Below are 19,993 nucleotides of genomic sequence, written 5' to 3'. Positions count from 1 at the left end.
TATTCAGGTTCTGTGCTTCAGGAGCAACTTTGAGACACTTTATTTTCAGTTTTATGCTACTTTATACTTCTACTCCATTAAGGTGAAATATTGTGCTTTATACTCCACCACATTTATCTGACAGCTACAGTTACTTTACAGATTTAGATTTCACATAAAAACATGTAAGCACATAAAATACGGTCCATTTAAAAAAAAAAAATTAAACCACAGGTTTCCAACCTTTTCTGCTTGTGACCTCTTCTCTGCAAAAACACAAACAAAAACAACAAAAAAACAGTGAGTGAGCCTCATTTCCACTTCTATGAGTTAATAGCAGATTCACTTGCAAGACATTTTCCCCTCTTAACATCTCAGATGATTTCACCTAAATGACTTTTCAGGGTTCCAAAAGTTAAAATAATTCATTATCCCACAAAAAACTAAATATTTACCTCCATAAAACAAAAACATGATAAACATAATCATGTCATGAGCCCCTAGATTTATCTTATGACCTTTAAGAAGGGTCTGAACCTGAGGTTGACCCCAATTACTGAACTGTATATGTAAAGTGTGGCTCCAGCTGCAGCAGCTACAGCAGTAAAATACTGATTACAGCCTGTTGCATCAGTATTAACAATCTACTGGTGCAACATTTTAGCAATAATAAGCAGCCTCAGGGGGCATTTTTCTGTGGAAAAAGTACTTTTACTTTGGATACTTTAAGTACATTTTGCTTATAACTTGGAAATAATTACTTGTAATACATGGTTCTACTGGTACTTTTACTTGAGTAAATGTTTTCTTTGTCTTATGCAGTAATGAACCTCATGGGTTCATCTGGTTTTGCACCAAACATGAAAAAGCACCTCTGAAGAGGTTTCAGATGATTTCTATGGGCACCTTACGCTACTTTTTTCCCCTTTTAAAATAACTGCTTGATTTAGACAATAATTATTAGTTGCAGCCCATTTGTAATCCATACAGGATTATTGAAAAGTGTTTTTTGCATTATGTAGAGTTAAATGCATGAATGAATCACTGGCAGACAGAAACTCCCATAAACGTGCTTGTTTTACATATCCTTTATTATAACATAATAAGAACATACAGAAAAATAGGTTTGGTCCATGAAAAAGTCTGCAGATAATACTACAGTTCCCCCAGTGTTTTACACCCCAGAGGTTCCCACCGCTTGTTCCAAATCACGTACCCGCCAAACCCGGATTAGTGTATTCTAGGAATTCATTAATGAAATGCACACTCAAAAGTTTCAGCCAGGACACTCGTCTTCACCTTCAACTGAGAGACGACGAGTAAACTCAAAAAGGTGTCAGATCTTCAGAAGGTGTACGAAGAAGCTACGACTCTTTCAATCTGCTCGGCCGCGTGTGTGACCGAGGTTGTTCAAGTGTTTATGGCTTCTCTGCACGTAATTAAAATACACAAAACTAAAAGCAGGAGACTTAACTTTTCCCAGCTTGCAGGTGACATGAATGCTGTGTGCACGTCGTCCTGCAGAGCAGCGGCCTGTCGATTGGGACTGCCGCCTTCATGTCGTGGAGAGCTAAATCACTGCGCTCTGACAACCAGGGCCAAGTAATAATATAAATACTGATTCAACTATCTGAGCATAGACAAAGAGTTAAGAAAAACATCTGCAAGGATAAGAGATACAATTTTACTTCACATCCATCTTCAGTTTTTTTCTGCTCGGTATTTACAAAACTATATAGACTAGAGGTACTCATACTAGCTACTTCCTTGATAATCCGTACTAGCTAACAAGACAAGTACTGATATAATACATTTTTTTAAAACAAAGATCATTGATAATAACAAAAAAAGAGAAAAAAAAAAACAACTTCATTCTAAATGCAAACCTTTACAAAACATGTATATTCTGCCATAATTGAGCTTTTAAGAGTGTCTCACACAACAGACTGTGGCACAAACCGTCAAAACAAACTAATGAGAACTTAAGACAAAGTGACAGATGGAGAGCCAATGTGCAGCAAAAGAGGCCTGATTGATTACAAACACAAACACAATCAATATCTAACTGAACAGGCAAGCGTTTAGGGGCCGGAGTGTAGAATGTAAATTTACTTTCCAAAAAAAGGGAACAAAGAGCCGGGGCAGAATCAACACATTCCAGCTGATGTTAGATATTTTTAGATCCAGGGTCAAAAATACATTAAAAAGGTACAATCGGCCCTCTGCGTTTCATTTGTGTACAATCTCTACTTTTGTGTGGGCACAATGTATTAAAAAGAAAGGAATGCTTCCAGGTAAGGCTTAGACATGCAAGAGAAAATGCATTGTGCTCATGGAGCTCTGGTGTGAGGACAAAAAAAGTGGAAGTAGCAACCAAACCGCAATAGTAGTCGAGCTGCAAGGTGATGATTAAAACAAAATAAACAAACAAAAAAAACAGAAGGACATCCTATATGATGTAAAGCCATCTAGTATCTACGTCTCTAAGTTTGTCAGAAAACTGTGGGATGAATTTTGAGCTTCCCACACACTCGTACTCACACACACACACACACACACACACACACGCACAGAGTCGTCTCCAACAGCTATTTGCCGCCTGTGGACTAATTGTTTAGGTGTTCCTGATGCCGAGCGCCTGCTCCAGCTCCTGTCGCCTCTGCTGGACCTGAAAGATGTTTTCACATGGAAAAGATTTAATTACCAGAAGTCAATGCTGTGACAACACAGCTAACATTTGCTCATTGGTGCAAGAGATGAGTAATCGATTAGTCGATCAACAGAAAAATCACCGCCGACTATTGTGATTATTGAAGGTAATAAATTAAATCTTCATGGTACATAATGGTCAGCTGAATACTTTTGGGTTTTAGGTTGGTTGGACACATTAAGCAGTAACTTACATCATCTCAGGCTCAGGAAACAATGGGCATTTATCACTTTTCTCACATTTAATGAAAAACAATTCATCAATCAAGAAAATAATGAGCAGACTGACTGATTACAAAAATATTTTTCGCAGGCGCAGAAGTGACTGATATATTATCAGTAGTGTTTCTACATCAGATAGCAAGAGCTGGAGATATTTTCATAACAAAAAATCCAGCCAGTTTTTTCTCTTTTATAGGCAAAAAAAAAAAAAAAAAAATCAGCATCAAGGTCAAATGAGCACTTTTTCTTTGCTGTTTCCTGACATTTGACACAGTTACACAAGAAAATAATCAGCAGATGTATCAATACTGAATTATAACTAGTTGAGCTCAATTGGCACTGAACACAAAAACACAGCTGAGCATCAAAGTCATTACAATTCATCCTGTGGACTCCACCAATGTCTGGTCCAAAGTTCAGGACAATCCATCCTATAGTTGTTGAGACATTTTACTCAAAGCCACAAATGTCAACCTCATTGTGGCGCCAAAGCAGAAGTCAGAGGATCACAAAAATAGATATGATTTATTCTCTGGCAAACAAATGTTTGTACCAAATGTCATGGTAATTCATTGAATAGCTGTTGAGATAATTAAGTTTGGATCCAAGACGAATTTGTGGAGGAAAAACAGATTACCTTGGAGTAGAAGTAGCGACAGACGGCCTCCTGAGCCCACGGCTGGTAGTAAAACTCGGCTCTTCGTTCCTCCTCTGGGTTTCCAACCACGTCTGTCATGGTCTGGAAACAGAAAGACATGATCAGACAAAGCTCCATGTCAACTACAGCAGAGAAATTAAAGAGCTCGGGTTCCTGTGAGGATAAATAACACCTATCAAAGCGGCTGAATCAGGCGCTTTTTTGTTGATAAAGTTGAGCGGGCTGCAGCTGTGGAAGCAGCCGGAGTGTTTTGCACTGAATTTGTTCAATTTCACAGAGACTCAGCTGAATAAACACTGCAGGTGGGTGACAGCTGGTCAGAAGTTAATCTGCTCATGGACAGAGGGGAGTCGAGCGTTGCATCCAGTCAGACACATCATTAAATGTTTCACACTCTACTTTGACTCTGCCCTCTGGTGTTTCACCTGAGTGAGCAGCTTGGGCCTTGTGTTTTGACGGAGATCGATGTTCACGCAATGAAGTCCTCTTGTTCACGCAATGAAGTCCTCTTTTCCCACACTTGAACCTTGAGTTGAAACCCAAGTTACCGTGTCACAACTAACCCCTGCAAGATAACCTCTAACTTGCCCTTCAAGGAATTTCCTGAACTTGAAAATTAGCTCAGCTCAGAAATGTTTATGATTGTTTTGACATTTGATATCTGAGATGAGATGTTAATGCACCTTAAGTGGCTGTCGACAGTTCAATAGAGAGTTTCCTTCATTCTGAGATGCTCCTCTTTATCGTATCCACTTTCCGGAAAGTACCTCAGTGTTTTTCTGCAGTCCTTAACGTCTTGGCATAACGTCTACAGAATGTGCTTATAGCTGATGCATTCAAATGCATTTTATGGGTTGTCAAGTCAATTTTATTTAAATATCCCAAATCTGCCTTAAAGTGCTTCACAAATCTGTACCGCAAGACATCCTCTATCTTTAAACCTTCATTCAAATACAGAAAACTGATACTGCTTCCTTTCCCTATTTGTACCCATGATGGATTCCTCTCTGAAGAACTGATGAACAGCATGTTTACTCTCCCTGAACTTTTACCAGTTTGAAACATATTCTCTTGTATGCATGTAGGGATGCACAATATCCATGGTATACTGCACAAGCGCTTTTTTCTTTGTGTGTTGTCTAGCAGAAGCATGGTATCTGTGGTTATACTGAAACCAGATAAAAGTGATCCTGGAAGATTCAGTGCGAGGTCATGACGGACGGACTCACCTTGAGGTCTCTGCACTGGGACTGCAGCCAGTCGTTGATAAAGCCCTGAGGATCTCTGGCAAAACTCAACATGAATTCTCTCTGGGTCTTCAGCTGGTTAATGGTCTCAATGGTTTCATGGATCTGAGAAGAATTAAAGAGAAAAGAGAAGGGGCAATCAATTCAAAGTGAATAATGAGGTATTAATTACATGCGGTTAAGTAGACGCACAGACACTGAAAGAGTGAGAACACGTGCCCCCTTTTATAACCATCTTCTGTCAAGTAGTGATAGATCAGTGATTCTAAAACTGCTCTAAATTATGACACCCCTTCATGGTGATTTTAATGGCACCACAAGACGTTTGAGCACTATTTATAGCGACACATCTTTCCATCACTTGCTCTGACATTTGTCATTTCTGACTGTACTTGGAAAACCAGAAAGTGTGCCGTGTTACCACAATAACAACCAGCTGTGGGGAGCTGTCACCAGTCTTTCATGTAGTGTAATTGCATACATTTACCAAGCTTTCAGGGCAGTGATTCTGATGCTAATTGCTAATTTCTTCAGTTTTGATCATTTCAAAATGTAGGTAATTTAAATATCTCCTATATATAATTATCTTTGGCCTGTCCTTAGAAGTACACTAAGATTTTTTTTTCTTCCAGCAGTGATGTGGAGCACAAACGTAAGAGTGCACTGACAAAGGCAGGGAAGAAGACAACTACTAGCAAGTAATCATGGATGTTAACAGCACAGGTTTCAAAATGTTGAACATTTACAAATGTTTTATGAGGAAGAAAAAGCATTTAACATCTTTGTTAGATCTTAACGATATACACATTACATTTTGGTGAGAAACACTGAACTTTTAGTTGTTTATAAGAAATCTTCACATGGAAACTTTGATGCACCTTCTTTGGGAAGTGTAATCTTTGATGTAAATATTATTATAAATCCCTCCTCTCTGGTTTAATGACTCTGTAGCCGAGTGTGATGCATCTAAACTTCTCTGCAAAGTGACATTTATGTATGAAAGAGCATCACTGCAGTAACAGAAATAATGACATGGTCAATATCCACTCCATGCCGTCATGTCTAATATCGTTTTACGACAAGCTTGCTACCATATTAATTGTCAGGTAAAAGGAGGGCAACAAGCATGGCCGACACGCCTCATAATCAGGGTCTGTCCCACATGTGCAATGCAGGCTAATCTGTCTAATAGGGTACGGGACAAGTCCTTAACTGACCCACTACAAAACTATGATGAAGTATTCACTGGTTACATAGCCTGACCACAGGGAAACTGCAGGTCATTATGTCTGGGGTAAAAGAGCCAGCTCCATGTTGGAAGAACAACTAAACAGGTACAAGACGGACATAATAGGAATCTCTGTCCTGTCCCACGATTACATGGATCTGACTTTTTCTGGAGCGTCAAAGGACAGAAACTGTTTCTGATATCAGGCTCGCAGGAACTGGGTGTATATCAGTAATCGCCACCAAAGCCTAAATAAAACAACAAGATGAAAGGCGACTATAAACTAAACAACCTCTCTGTATTTACATTGTTGACTTGTCTCAGAACAAAGGCGACACAGGAGGACGTCTTTCGGTGGAACGGCTCTGTGCCTTATCAATGTGATTACAGCCATCCCAGCCAATGTAATGGCTGCTAGCAGGAGGTCAAGAAGACCTGACTGACCTCAAAACTGGCTAGAAAGAAGGCAATAATTCATGGGCAACAATTTGGAAGAGCAGACATGTGTGAAATTGACCTCAGCAGGCTCACAAAATGGCAAAAAAAAAAAAAAAAAATGTACACAGTGGCTCAATGGAAAAGCTGCCCCTTCACATTACATCTAAATTGAGTGTGCTTAAAATGGCATTTACACAGCAGTTGGAAGGTGTCACAAAGAATTAAGTGCCATTTTAAACTACTTAACCAAAAAAAAAAATTCCTCCTCTGTGTCACGTTGGAGTGCAAGTTTTTCTTTTACAGATGGAAAGAATTTAATCATTTAATCCATCAAAACCTCACAAAAAAACACAGAAATATGGCAGGAAACAGGAAACAACTCCCTTTCATTACACCGGCATGGGATGTGCCTGTCTGAAACCCCCTGGGACAAAAAGAGAAAAAGGGAAAAACAGCTGGTGACTTGTTTGTACCTTGTTGTCCAGTCCTGCTATTTCCTGCTGACTGGCCGTGGAGAGCAGGAAGGAGTTCATCTGGGTCTTCAGCGTGTCGTCCACCTCCACGTCAATGTCATAACAAGCAGTCTTCTTTTGATCATTGGGGTCCACACTATAAAGGAAGACAGTAAATTTAGTTTTAGTAGGATGTGGACACGTCGCATTAGCAGCATGCGATGAAATAACCCATGGAGACCTGTGCCACCGATGGGGACTCATGCATTCACTGTAATGACGTTACCTGATCACATGGTTGATGATGATGGGCTCTGGGGGCATCAGGAGAGCATGCAAGCGCTGTGGGATCTCAGAGAACTTCATTCGCTGAGTCTCAAAGATCTGCAAAATTAAACCAAAGCACTTAATGTAGCAAATGCTAACTGGACAAACGGGGAGGCCAAACAAAATTACAGTACAGCCTTTCAGTCATCCAAAGTTTTAGCTTGAAAATGGTCTTTGGACTCAAGTGGCGAACAAATGTGGACCCTCCAATTATGAAGGCAATTAAGCTAATTGAGCTACTTTGCTTAATTCATTTATTTCATCAGGGGCGACACACATTAATCATCATCAATATAATGGAAAAATGTCAGATTTAGCCAAAAGGCTAATGGGGCATCTTTATGTTCACAGTGCATTGAATTGCCCTTTTACGCACAATACATTATATTCCAGCTGCATTACCTATTCATGAATCACTAACAACTGAGCTACTTGCATGTGGCAGCCCTGTCTTTGCTTTGCAACTCAGCCACTAATGTGGCAGTTACTTTGTTTATTTTTAGAGAGCATATCGCATTAACCAACCTAACCTCTGTACAAACATCTGCTATAATCCACTCTGTCCTCTCTCCTCTCTTGTCCTAGGGAGTGTTGTCTCTCCCATATCAGCCTATTTTTACTGATTGTGGATACAAGAGCAAAAAAAAAACAATCCCATCTTTAGCACAATCCAAAAGCTATTAATTTAGTTAAAAGAAACTGTGATCTAATTTATTTCATGTGTTAACTTTGAAGAAATTCACTGTAAGCCTTTCACAAGCCTCTGTTTATCTTGACACAGTAGAAAAGAAATGCACTGGGAAACCAGTCCGTGACCCAGAAAGCACGAGTCTCCTTACAAGGACAGCGAGAAGGGTAGAGAGACAGACTGTACAACATGAGCAGGAATGAACCACAACAGTTATGTGACTGTCGACCATTCCAGCTTCATGCAGCTTGAATTCAACAGGTTTACAGAACGGAGAGGCCTTGTTTGTTGTAGAGTAACAAAATGGATCACTTGTTTTACAGGAGGACTCCTCTCACCTGCTGCAGATATTTGTCACAGTTGATGAACTCGCGCTCATGGGGGTCTTGAAGTTTGTGGGTCTTGACGTACTGCCACAGGGCCTGAATGATGACTGGTCTGGTCTGGGTGTGGATACCCAGCATACGAGCCAGCCGGGGGTCCAGCTTGAACTGAGGGGGCTGTTTGGTTCACAGAGAAAATGCGGGAATGTAAAGTGGACTGATGCAAGGCGAAACTACTGAAGCTTTGGGTCTCAACAAATGTTTGAAGAGCACTTCAAGGCAACACTGCCACATTACAATGACCTGCCTACCGACAGGCAGAGTGAACCCCTGAGCATTTACCTGGTAGTCAAGCATGAGCAGGACGGTGCAGCGAACACCCACATCACCGGGCCTCTTCACCTGGAAACCATCAGTCTCCTGGGTGGTGGCAGTCCTGTGCCACTAAAAGGACATCAAAACTTTTTAATAACACATAGTTATGTACTGATCAATCTACAAATCCTGGTATTAAATTACCAATAAAGTAAATGTGATGAATAAATCATTTGCCTAATTGTTGCCAATGTTGTTTTAACTACAGTAAAATGTTTAGAAATTTCCAAATGAAGGGTCAAAAAATGCACAATAAATAAACCTAGAGGGGTTAAACATGTGCAGATATATATATATATGTATATATATATATATATATATATATATATATATATATATATTCAGAGAAATAAAGTAAGCCATCTTACTTCCACAAGGTGATTATCTGGGCCGTAAAGGTCCTTGTCCAACTCAATCACCAGAGACTTGAAGAAAGAGGAGAACTTCCGCTTCTGCTTGGTGGCTTCATACTTGGACACGGCCGTCTGCAAAGCAAATTTCAAGCAATTCTGTTAAAATATCTGTATAAAATTTGTATCAGTAAAACTTTAAAACTTAAGTTTTAAGTGTAAAGATGCTCTGTTGCCATAAATAAATACTGCACACACAGAAAACATGAATATTTTAGAGAATAAAACCGACATATTTCATTAATGAAGCTTACATCTTCGAGCAGACGCCCTTCAACACGCAGCTCCCATGATGCAACTGTGCCTTCTCCATCCTCAGCATCTGGCTTTGCTGGGTTGAAGGTGTTTGATATGAAGATCCGGAGCTTCCTCTTTTGCTGGAAGTCAAGAGAAACTTTAAATTGATGTGCTTATCATCCTTAAAAAAAAGTCACGTTCTGTTTCATTTGACAAAGTCTACTGTCAAGGGGAAAGATGAGATATCTGAACTGTGACAGTGTATATTTAAGGTTACATCAATTCAATGGTTTGCTGAACATGAACACTTAGGAAGTGCATCAGTCAGTATAACAACATCTTCTTGTTCACTACATGAAAACAATCGTCATTTATCTTCTGCAGAAATGAAAACATAGTAGCATCAGTATCTTACGCCACAGTAAAATCACAAAGAAGAAGCCCACCTTCACTGGATTAACAAGGGTTAAAAAAATGACTACTATTAAATGTCAATTTACAGGGAACATGGAGGCCTCTTAAGGGTTCTGAGTGGTTTTGAAATAAATTTCAGGTCTGAACCGCATTGACTGAGGAAATCCATAGGTGAGGACTTTATTTGAAATCCCTTAAAATGAAAAATTGAAATACCTTAATGGGCCTCTTGAGAGCCTCCTGAATGTCCAGCCTCTTGCGCATGATGGTCTGGTCCAGCTTCCTCTCAAAAGCCAGCAGATCCATGTAAGCCTGAGACTCTGGGACTAGTTCCCTGATCTGGGACACGACAAAAAACACTGATGAGCACTGGTGCAACACTCAACAAATATAAACAGAGAACGCTAACAGGAACAAACTGTCAATTTTCAATTTTATCTCAATAAAGTGCTCTTCAGTAACCATTATAGCACCGGTTTTGTTGACCTGCCCTGTTGTAGTGACAAGAATATGACAGTGAGCAGATCTTTGTTTTTTTGCCACAGACTAATCTGTACAGTACCGTCCGGTGACTACGCAGGATTTCACTGAATAAAACTTGAAAAACTACCAAACAAGCAGACAAATAGTCACGACAGAGCTCCGTACAATGTTTTTATCTGGTAGAACCCTCCATAATTACCCAATCGGACTTAAGTTAAACTTTAGAGGACAAAAAGTTAAGTTTAATGGATGTTCTATTGTTCTGATTGTGGTGCCGCTACACTCTCGTTCATGGGCTCTGATTATCCTCCAATCGGAGCAGCTGAGTTATGTGTGACGCCTAGTGGTACAACCCAGTACTACTGTTCGGAACTCGGGTTTTATAGTAAGTAGAAAACATCTCTTATCCAATAAAGGGTAAATTTGGGGGGATTCAGTTCAAAAACAACGTACAGGAAACATTAAAAATGGAGCCAACGTGCTCAATTATGATAAAAAAAGCCACAAAATTCTTCGAAAAATCTTTCCTGATGTTAGAGAAAAGTACAAGAAAATTTTAGTTGTCCAGTTCTAAAATGTCAAGTAAGTAATCTCAAGCACTCAGTCAGTGCACTCTTAATTCTAGTACTTCAAAAAAGGGCCCTCTAAAGACCAACTTCCCTTTGTTTGGAGCCACCTGAATTAAAATTCAAATGACCAAGCAAATGTAATCTCTCCAACACAATGATGGCCAGAATTAATGGATGTCCATGGACTGCTGTTTGCTTAATGCTCACCCTCTGAGGTAGAATTTTATCAGCCATCTTCTTCTTCTTTGTGCTGTAAAACAAATTATTAAAACAAGATAAGTTAGTGTGAGTCAGTGAAGCAATACAGCATTGACAATATTTCAGTCCTTGATCCAAACGGCTGGTGGGATCACACAGGTGACAAATGTTTCTCTTGTGCACGAACTATCTGATAAGTCCGTTACATAAATCTAATTTAAATGCAAATAAAAGGGCTCCTGCTTATTAATCTCACTAAATTTATCTATTCATGGTTTAGTCAACAAACTGTCAGAAATACAGCAAAATACCTGCTAGAAGTTTCTAAAGTCCAAGATAATGTATTTAAAAAAGCTTGTTTTGACAAATCAATGGGCAAAAATCCAAAGATATTCAATGTATAATTACACAAAACAGAGAAAAGTGTGTAAGAAGCCAGAGAATGATTCGCATTTTTGCTCATAAGAAACCTAAAATGAAAAATTGATTAAACTATCAGGATGGTTGCCTATTAGATTTCTGCTGTTTTGCTTTGTAATTGTTTCAGATGTAATCAATAACATTTAACAAAATCTGGTTTGAGGTGATCACAATTTCATCCACCTATAGGTCCCACTGCATCAAAGCTTAAGTACGTTTAAAGACATTTAATAAAAACAATTTTCAGTTTCCATTTATCAAGTTACCGTTTCTTAACTGTAAAATCTTTTATTAAAAAAGCTTCACGTCCCTTTTTCAGTCTTTGGATTTAAGTACAGGCTGATAATCAAATGCTTCTGTTACATCAACTGTCGTGTGTAATAAAGAAGACAATCAAAGTTTAGCTCCACATATTGATCTTGTTCTCTTTGAGGTGCAGCACTGCTTCTGCATGGGGTGCGGACTTACTGCTGGTTGCGGTTCTGCTGCTGCACCTGCTGAATCTGTTGGGGGGCAGGCCTCTTGCGAGACGGGTCCATCACACCAGGCATTACAGGACGAGACACTGGGCTGTTGCCATATCCTGGGGGTCCCATGGCTGGTCCCTGCGGGGTCATTCGGCTGGATGGAGGCATGCCCGGTCTCTGCATAGAACATATGGAGACAATTCATTTTCTGAAAACTTCAGATATATTGGACAGAAAGATTTCTAAGACTTCTATTCTACAAGTCACTTTACATCATGCATGTCTGAAGCATTGAAGATAACTGATGGCCATTTGCATTGCCAGGTTTGTTCAGTCAGCAGGAATCTGGTCTGTGCACCGACGTTATGCGTTACAACCAGACCCAGTTTTAGTAGGTGTACTGAAAACTAATCAACAACTATTGTGATAATCAACTGATTGGTAAAGATGTTTGATGGGTTCATCCTCTCAAATTTGAGAATTTGCTGTTAGTCTTTTTTTTTTTTTACCGTTTTCAATGTAAACCAAATCACATCAATGTAAACAATGTACAACATTGTAATGTAAATCCATTGCCAAAGCAGATCAAAGAATATTCCATCCCTGTACAACATGTCGACAGTCACTAGGACACGACGCCTCCCTGGCTTCCTACTCAAACACGGACACTTATACCGCTGGCAATGTAACCCCAGGAGTCCTGGTACCACCCCTTGCACAGCAAACCTGGATTTCCTTTTTTGAAGAAACAGATCTAGTGCTGTGGCTGCAACTAATGCATTGCATCTTAATAATGTTTCACTGAATGATGCTAACTGCTGTTGCAAAAAAGAAACCGCACACCCCGTTGAAACGCAGTGTGTAAAAAGCCAAAGAAAACAGATACACATCAGTCACAGATGCAAAGTATTTAGGAAAAGCAAGTAAATACTTCGTCAGTGACATCTGTGGACATCATCATCACTCAACTGGGCAGACAGGCCAATTATGGCTGCAAATCAGCAGATTAATTAAAAAATAATGTCTGTATTTTTTATTTACTTTTCGGGTCCATCAGTTGTTATGCATCAGCATAACACTGGTTGGCTTGTCCAGATAAAATCTGCATTACAATTTGTTTTAATCCCCCCCAATGAAGACATGCAACTGTCATTTCACACACACAGATCAGTAGACCCCTCCCTGCCTTTTAAGACTATGCGTGTGACATAGTGATTCACTTGGTGTGTCAATCACAGCGTTTATCGTACTTGTTATGTCTAATTTAAGTGGCCAGAGAGGGGCAAGCGACGAAAATAAATCAAACCCCTGCAGACATTCCCACTGATCAGCAGCTTGTCATTGGTTATTGGCCGATCGGAAGAGCAGTTGGTGGGAATGAAGGCTGAACTGCTGGTCGTCCTACCGTTGAATCATCATCAGTCTGACCAACGTACCACCCGGCTGTGCACTGATGATGCCACACCTACGGCCATATTGCCTGTCTGTGTCTTTCTGGTGTACGACAAAATGCACTTCTGTTAAAGCAAATCCTCTATGCTCCCATGCTGTGTAAAGTGGGATTCACATACTGTGCTGGATGCTGAAAGTTTTTTTAAAAGGCTGTCACCAAAAACAAATGTCACTCCTATGTAAAACTTGGCAGCCATGTTCTTGAAGCATTTCATTACATGTAATACGACATCTATAACTGCGTACAAACGTGTGTTGAGCCTTTGGTGTGTCAGCAGATGCCCTGAATATCTTCAGGTGGCACAAAATAAAACATATGCTCTTCTGCACCACTGCTGCAAAAAATAAATAAATAAATAAAAAAATCATAGGGGAAACACAAACATTCTTAAACATAATTTACATTACACACCATGCCACACATCATTCATGCATCTAAAACACTCAAGATGCTAAAAGTGCAAAGCCTCCTGATTGGGCTGCTGTCAGACACAGCAGTTCTTTTCTGAGCCAACTGCCTGCGATTAAAGGCTGATGTCTGTGATCAAAGTCTAGAAAGAGCTTTTGTGGAAAAAGCAGATCAGTCTACCATCCTGTTGTCCTTTCATTTTAGTCTATACGGATGTTGTCTCATGCGATGGTTATGTTTACTGCAAGACATAAAATTAACTAAATACCACACAGATTAGTTTCAGAAATGTCAACAAAAATGTGGCAGCAAAACATTGGCATACGATCTCCAGATGTAAATGATTAATTCTAAACTAATCAAAAACTGTTTTGCATCAAGACATTGTTGAGTACACGAAAAAATAGCTCAGCAGCACATAAGAGCCCTGTACCTACAATGCAAACCTTGCTTTTTACCATCAAATCCACTTCAACACTAATAAAAAAAGGTAGCAACAATGTGCATTTTGACAACTTCAAACAAGTTAATACAGAACAACCTCCACTTCCAACTCACCAAGCCAAGCGCCAAGAACTCAAACAAGCGACTTCGTGTACCTGACTGCATGAGTGCAGGTGAGAAGAACAAATAAGTCACTGATTGCAGCGTTCTCTCCAGCAGTCAGTTCGACAAATGAGAGATGAAAGCAAAGCACACTCTCTCCTCAGCCTACAGTGGAGGGTGGAAGGGAGAAAGAGTGACGGACATCGATGTTTCAACAATAAAGCCTGGATGAATGTGCTCTGCCTTTTCCACACAGCGCAGTGTGGGCAGTAATCTCCTGCGTGTTGATCATTAAGTGCTCTTTACGCTATACATCAGTACAACCTTGGTTTACTTGACAACAACTGGAGTTCTGTGGTATTCAGAGTATGAAGCCTCTGACTGTGTTGTTAAAGGCAGTTTGTGTGAGCGAAAGCAGTCAAGGACGTCGGAGAAAAAAATGTGTAACATCCTTTCACTGAACCATGTTTCTGGTTGGCAGTAACTAAGCAGCAAGGCACTGTAACTGCTGTGGACCGGTGATAAATGATGGATCATTTTTCTCGATAGATTTAACAAATGTGCCATTCTAAGGAACATTGAGCATCTAGAGCTAATTTGTTATTAGCTTGAGCTCCAAATCAACAGTAAACTGGTAAAAAAAACAAGCATTAAAACAAAGATCAAAATATAAAAGACCGCAACAATCTGCTAGATGAAATGACAAGAAAATGGCGGCTGGCAACATTTTCTCAACGACATGAGTGAATCGGATCAGTGGCCGTGTGTGTTAATTTACCAATACCAAGTCTGCAGCCTTGATTATTAAGATGATAAGGACTGGCACAGCAAGGGCATCTACATCCCATTTAAACCTGATATTAAAGTGCAACCTGTATCTTGACTTTGCCTTTACATGTGGCATTTTGTATGAATTCAAGTTATCCACATTGAGACAGCTCCAGAGCTGGAGTGGGGGAGGGCAGCGTAACCCTTTTTATTAACTTTGCCAAACTGAGCAGTGCTCTGAAAGTGGGCGAGTAAACATCTGAGGAGCCTGTGTGGACACTGCCAGTGATTAGCCCTCCCTGCCACTGTGAGCCGAATGCTCGCTCTACACAGCCCATGGGAGGAAACTACTCTTTGTGAGGTGGTTCAGCAAACAGGTCGGACCAGGTGCAGGATGGATGCCCGCTTCTGGCAGAAAAGTGGTGCAGAGCATTGGCTGCTGGAGAAGGATGCTGAGCAGGAGCAGGGTGAGACACAGCAACAGCAGTGGCGGGTTTCCCCATCAGAATAATAACACGGGCACAGGTGCCGGCATGCCGTGCAGATTGTGTTTACATTAGGGCTGAACGAATAATCTAATTCAAGCCAACCATGCCTTGTAATAGAATGCAATTTTCAAACTGCAAACGCGGCAATTAAAACAAGCTTTTTTAATGAATGCCAAGTGTTGAAAACACACGATCCTGTGGACTTCACATGCACACATGCTGCTGCCACCACGCTCCACGTGACATATGAGAGAGCAGGTGAAGAAAATAACTTGTATAATGTGTGGGTATGTTTTGATTCTGTATTAAAAAAAACAGCAGAACCAAACAGCAAGAGATGACTATTGTCCAAGATGAACAGGATGTTATTTATCTGGACTTGTCTTGACCTGCATGTCAAGTAGACTACCACTCGTGTGTGGACATTTGTTCTTTTGTATATTTCTGCACTTTAGTTTGTGTGATCTGTTACTGAAACTGACTGGAGATCATTTCTATTTTTCATATATTCATGTTCAGATTAATATAGGCCTATTTTTTTTTTTCACATTAAAAAGTTAAGTCATGATAATTAGTGGCTTTAAGTTATCAATATTCTGCTGTGATTGCTTTACAAATCAGTATGTTGTTATGTCAATTCATGCATCAGTTTCATCATAAGATGTAAGCCTGGCCTACAGGAAAGAGCACTGTATCCAGTGTTGTGTTGCTCAAATTACAGAACGATTTATTGCTTGTGTACAGTGAAAAATACAAAAGGGGGAAAAAAACACTGAACCTCAATCACAATACCAGTCTGAAGAGACGCAATCAGATCATTACCCACAGTGACTGAGATAGTGAGGATGGGAACCCCCTCTGTGCAAGATTACTTTTGGGAATGCTCAGTGGTTTTTTTGTTTAATATTTTTGGCATTTTTCCCCCTGCATATAAATGAATCATTTTCCACGAGGACTCACTCTGCTGTGCAATCAGCTGTGATGACAGACACGCTGCTAACCAAACAACTGAGTCTCAAAGACTGGGGGACAACAGAGATTGTTACTGGAGCTGATTTGTTATACATTTGTAAATTATTTAACAATGTGAAAATGTCTGTCCATGTGGAAAACCTCTTTTAAAATAGCTTGAGACAAGACAAATGAAGGTTGATATTTGTTGTAGGTTAATAACTGTGACTCATTTTCTAAATACAGAAAGGCCGCTGGTGGCATCAGGCTGATTATGAGCTTAAAGACGAGAAAAGTCACATCAGCTAGTTTAATTTGGTTTAAAGGAGTAGTGACACCAATCACACACTTGTTTCATCATCAGAGAGCCTGCAGCGTCTAAATAATTTAGCACTCCAAGTTCTGCCATTCGTTTGCAGTTTATTGGATATGAACAAAACTTGCCGGGTACATTCAAGCTGTGTGGGATGTCGCCGGTGACTTTCATCTGGACTGCTCAAAGACATTTTGAGTTATGAGCAATGATGTGATAGGCCACGCCCACTCGCAACAGTCAACTGGCCATTGCAGATTTTGGCACCCAGAAGGTGCACACCAGTTTAGGTAATCTAGGTTCGTGGTGCCCCACAAATGCCACATACGGGTCGGGCTTTGTTTTGCTTTGGCAGACCTATTCCCACATGAGTTCTGAACATATGTGCCAAGTTTCATGATGACTGGACCAGTGGTTCATGAATTATTTTCTGCCACCTCCCACCTTTTGCAAAGATGATGTTTTAGGACCAATCTTGTTAATTTATGATAGAAATGTGTGTCTCAGTCCTGCAAAGGTGTACACCAGAACTGCTGTTGATCCAGTCAAAATATAAAAATATATGGGTAGATGTATATGGGTATGTCACTTTCACATTATGCCAATTAACAAAAATCCAACATGGCAGACTTTAGTGATCCAAGAAGCTTTTTGTAGAGCCCACTGTGCCGGACTCGTGTGTCAAATTTCTAGTCAATCAGAGTCACTGTGTGTGAGGGGTTTGGCCTTTCCAAAGAAGTGTTTTTGGGCCTTAAATACAGCGCCACCATGTGGCCATTTGGGCTGTTGTTTCTTGGGAAGTGAATGCACATCATGTTCAGATACCTGGTCAAGTTTTGTGTTTGTAGCTCGTTCCAGCTCACAGGAATTTGAGTTGAGGCAGAAGATGGCAAATAATACTAAATCAACAGGAAACAACAGGTTTCTGCCTCATGAACCCTGACTTACAACAGGGACATAAAAGACAACTATATGCCACGTTCAAGTCCCTGATACAAAACACAATACATTTGGATTGATGCATGTAACTGGAAGCATTTTAACAAAATGTACTCAGACTCGTGGCAGCTTAAAAGTTACAGCACGTGTCCACAGTGAAAGCTTTAAAAGTTCAGAATGAATTTTCTGTCTTGTAACCATCTCAGTCCACCCATTTTATTGTATGATACCTTTACAAGCCAGGCGATAGTGAGTTTACCAAATGCGGGCACTGGTGTTGCCCACAGCTGAGTGGAAAACAAACAGCATGAACTATCTTCACACACAGAGAGAGACAGTTCAGTCTGGTACCAGTTTGAGCCTCAGCTGAAAACCGTCGTTTTTACTTGTGATAATTTGCAGGGACACAAGCTGCAGCTTAATGCAGGCTATTCATTCAGAAGTGGACAGGGCATGGTGCCTCTTCAGCAAATCAATGAATCAAACGCTACAGCTTTAACTTTCTGAAGTACGAGACAAACACTGAAGGCTTCCTTCATCGCGGTGTTTAGAAACTACTCAAACAAACTTCATGTTATTTTAGCAAACTGAGCGAAGCAGAGTGAGCAGCTAGCAGCGCTAGCAGGCTAAGCTAATTGGCCACCGTGACTAAGTAGCTAACCTCACTGTTAGCGGGCGGGAGGGTCAACGATTCAAACAACAAACAAACTTTCACGGTCGCTCAAAGTGTCCGGATAAAACGCCTCTACCGGGGGAGCACAGTCCGGCGGGGCTGCTGGCCGCTGTGGGCCGCGGCCCGCACCGGGGACGGCTGCTACGGTTAGCCGCTAGCAGTGACAAAGCAGCGGTGAGAGGCTTTGTTCTAGCGGACTGGCTAACGCGTCAGCTCAAAGATGGAGCGATATCTCACCGGGTATCCAGGCCCGGGCATCGGGGAGCGGTACATGTGGTTCTGCGCGGCCGACGACGGCCCCATCCTCCCAGAAGGAGTCCCGGGCCCCATGCCTGGTCCTGCGCCCGGTACCGGTGGTCCAGGTCCCATTGCTCCACCACCACCTCCCGTCGGTGCCGACTGAAACCCCCCTCTGGCCGCCATCTCCTCTCTGAGTGTCGCCGCCGGTGGAGGCACGGAGCTACCGCGAGAGCGGGAACAGAGGTTTGGCGGTGGTGGCGGTCCCCCAGCGACCCCTGCGGCATGTCGGTGGTACTACAGCAAACCTGTGGGGGCTGGGCGGTGGGTAGGCACGTCTCCTAGTAGAAACTAGTAGAAAACATAAAGGAATCCAGTTAAAACAGTGTAAAAACCCCAAACAAGCCACAGCAACGCTATTCTGAAATACAGTAAGCTACTGCACAGAAAGCACAGCACATCAGAATGAATTATATCCACCGGATTACAATAAAAAAACATCAAAATTAGTAATCAAACAAATTAATAAGGATTAAAACATATTCATCCCATTGCTACTTTATAAACATGCATGATTATGTTTATATGTATACAGTATGTACAGCGCTCTGTTACATGCACTTTATTTGAACATTCAGATGCAGCTTACACTTTTTTCATACCTTTATTTTGTTATCCTAACTTTGTTTGAGACCCAACTCTGGTGTCAAATGATGTTATACATATAAGAATGACAGTGGGAAAGTTAGTTGATAAGTTTGCTTCCACAGCATGCAGTATGACTTTACAGAATATTTTTCTATTCCCTTGAAATATGACTTAAATAAATCAGTCTGCTCAGTGCCCGCTTGATCTGTTGATGTAAAGCAAAGCCGACCCAGACAGGCCTGTCTGGGTTTGTCAGAGGAGCACCAAGAGGTTAACCTTCCTCTGTTTGTAATGTCACCGAGCACACCTGTCTGCTGAACCCAGCAAAAACTGAATTACAACCAAACCAAACAGCTTCTGAGGCTCTCACAGACACCAGTAGAAGAAATGTTCACCTCACAGGGGATATAAGGGGGAATACACTGAAAGAAAAATGGTTTTGAAAGTTAATTCTAACATGTGACATCTTAACATTTAATGGACACAGAACTTAATGACAAAAAAGGAAAAAACATGACAGTAAGTGTCTTTTATTTATTGCTGAGAGGTACTGAGCAAACACAACCGAAATGCCTGATGAGGAGGAGGAACACTCTGAACATGTGGAGTGTTTATTTTATTTTTGGTTTCATAACTTGAATGTCAAGTCACTTGTATCAACACGCAGCCTGAGTCATCACAAAAATCACAGACATTATATATTCTGGGGAGTTAAAATCAAAACT

The 19,993-nt window shown here is 40.8% G+C and overlaps 1 protein-coding gene across 1 annotated transcript; it reads right to left on the bottom strand.

The window, feature by feature from the left end:
* Window positions 1-1,052: 1,052 nt before the first annotated feature.
* smarcd1 (SWI/SNF related BAF chromatin remodeling complex subunit D1) lies at window positions 1,053-18,844 on the bottom strand. Its single transcript, XM_070848009.1, has 13 exons — window positions 18,621-18,844; window positions 11,846-12,021; window positions 10,967-11,009; window positions 9,924-10,046; window positions 9,311-9,433; window positions 9,015-9,131; window positions 8,614-8,715; window positions 8,287-8,448; window positions 7,220-7,317; window positions 6,955-7,090; window positions 4,798-4,920; window positions 3,548-3,649; window positions 1,053-2,647 (listed from the first exon to the last, which is right to left on the bottom strand). Exons 1-13 carry the CDS (start codon window positions 18,804-18,806, stop codon window positions 2,594-2,596), a joined length of 1,545 nt encoding a protein of 514 aa, XP_070704110.1. The 5' UTR covers window positions 18,807-18,844; the 3' UTR covers window positions 1,053-2,593.
* Between the last annotated feature and the right edge of the window lie 1,149 nt (window positions 18,845-19,993).

Source organism: Pempheris klunzingeri, chromosome 2 (genome assembly GCF_042242105.1).
Source record: "Pempheris klunzingeri isolate RE-2024b chromosome 2, fPemKlu1.hap1, whole genome shotgun sequence".
NCBI lineage: Eukaryota > Metazoa > Chordata > Actinopteri > Acropomatiformes > Pempheridae > Pempheris > Pempheris klunzingeri.
This window is presented reverse-complemented; position numbering and strand designations above follow the sequence as displayed.

Coding starts and splice junctions, on each gene's coding strand:
- smarcd1 (XM_070848009.1), bottom strand. CDS start 18,806: ATGGCGGCCAGAGGGGGGTTTCAGTCGGCACCGACGGGAGGTGGTGGT. Junction 12,022..18,620: donor TGCCCGGGCCTGGATACCCG/GTGAGATATCGC, acceptor TGTTCTATGCAG/AGACCGGGCATGCCTCCATC. Junction 9,132..9,310: donor AAGGGCGTCTGCTCGAAGAT/GTAAGCTTCATT, acceptor TTTGCTTTGCAG/ACGGCCGTGTCCAAGTATGA.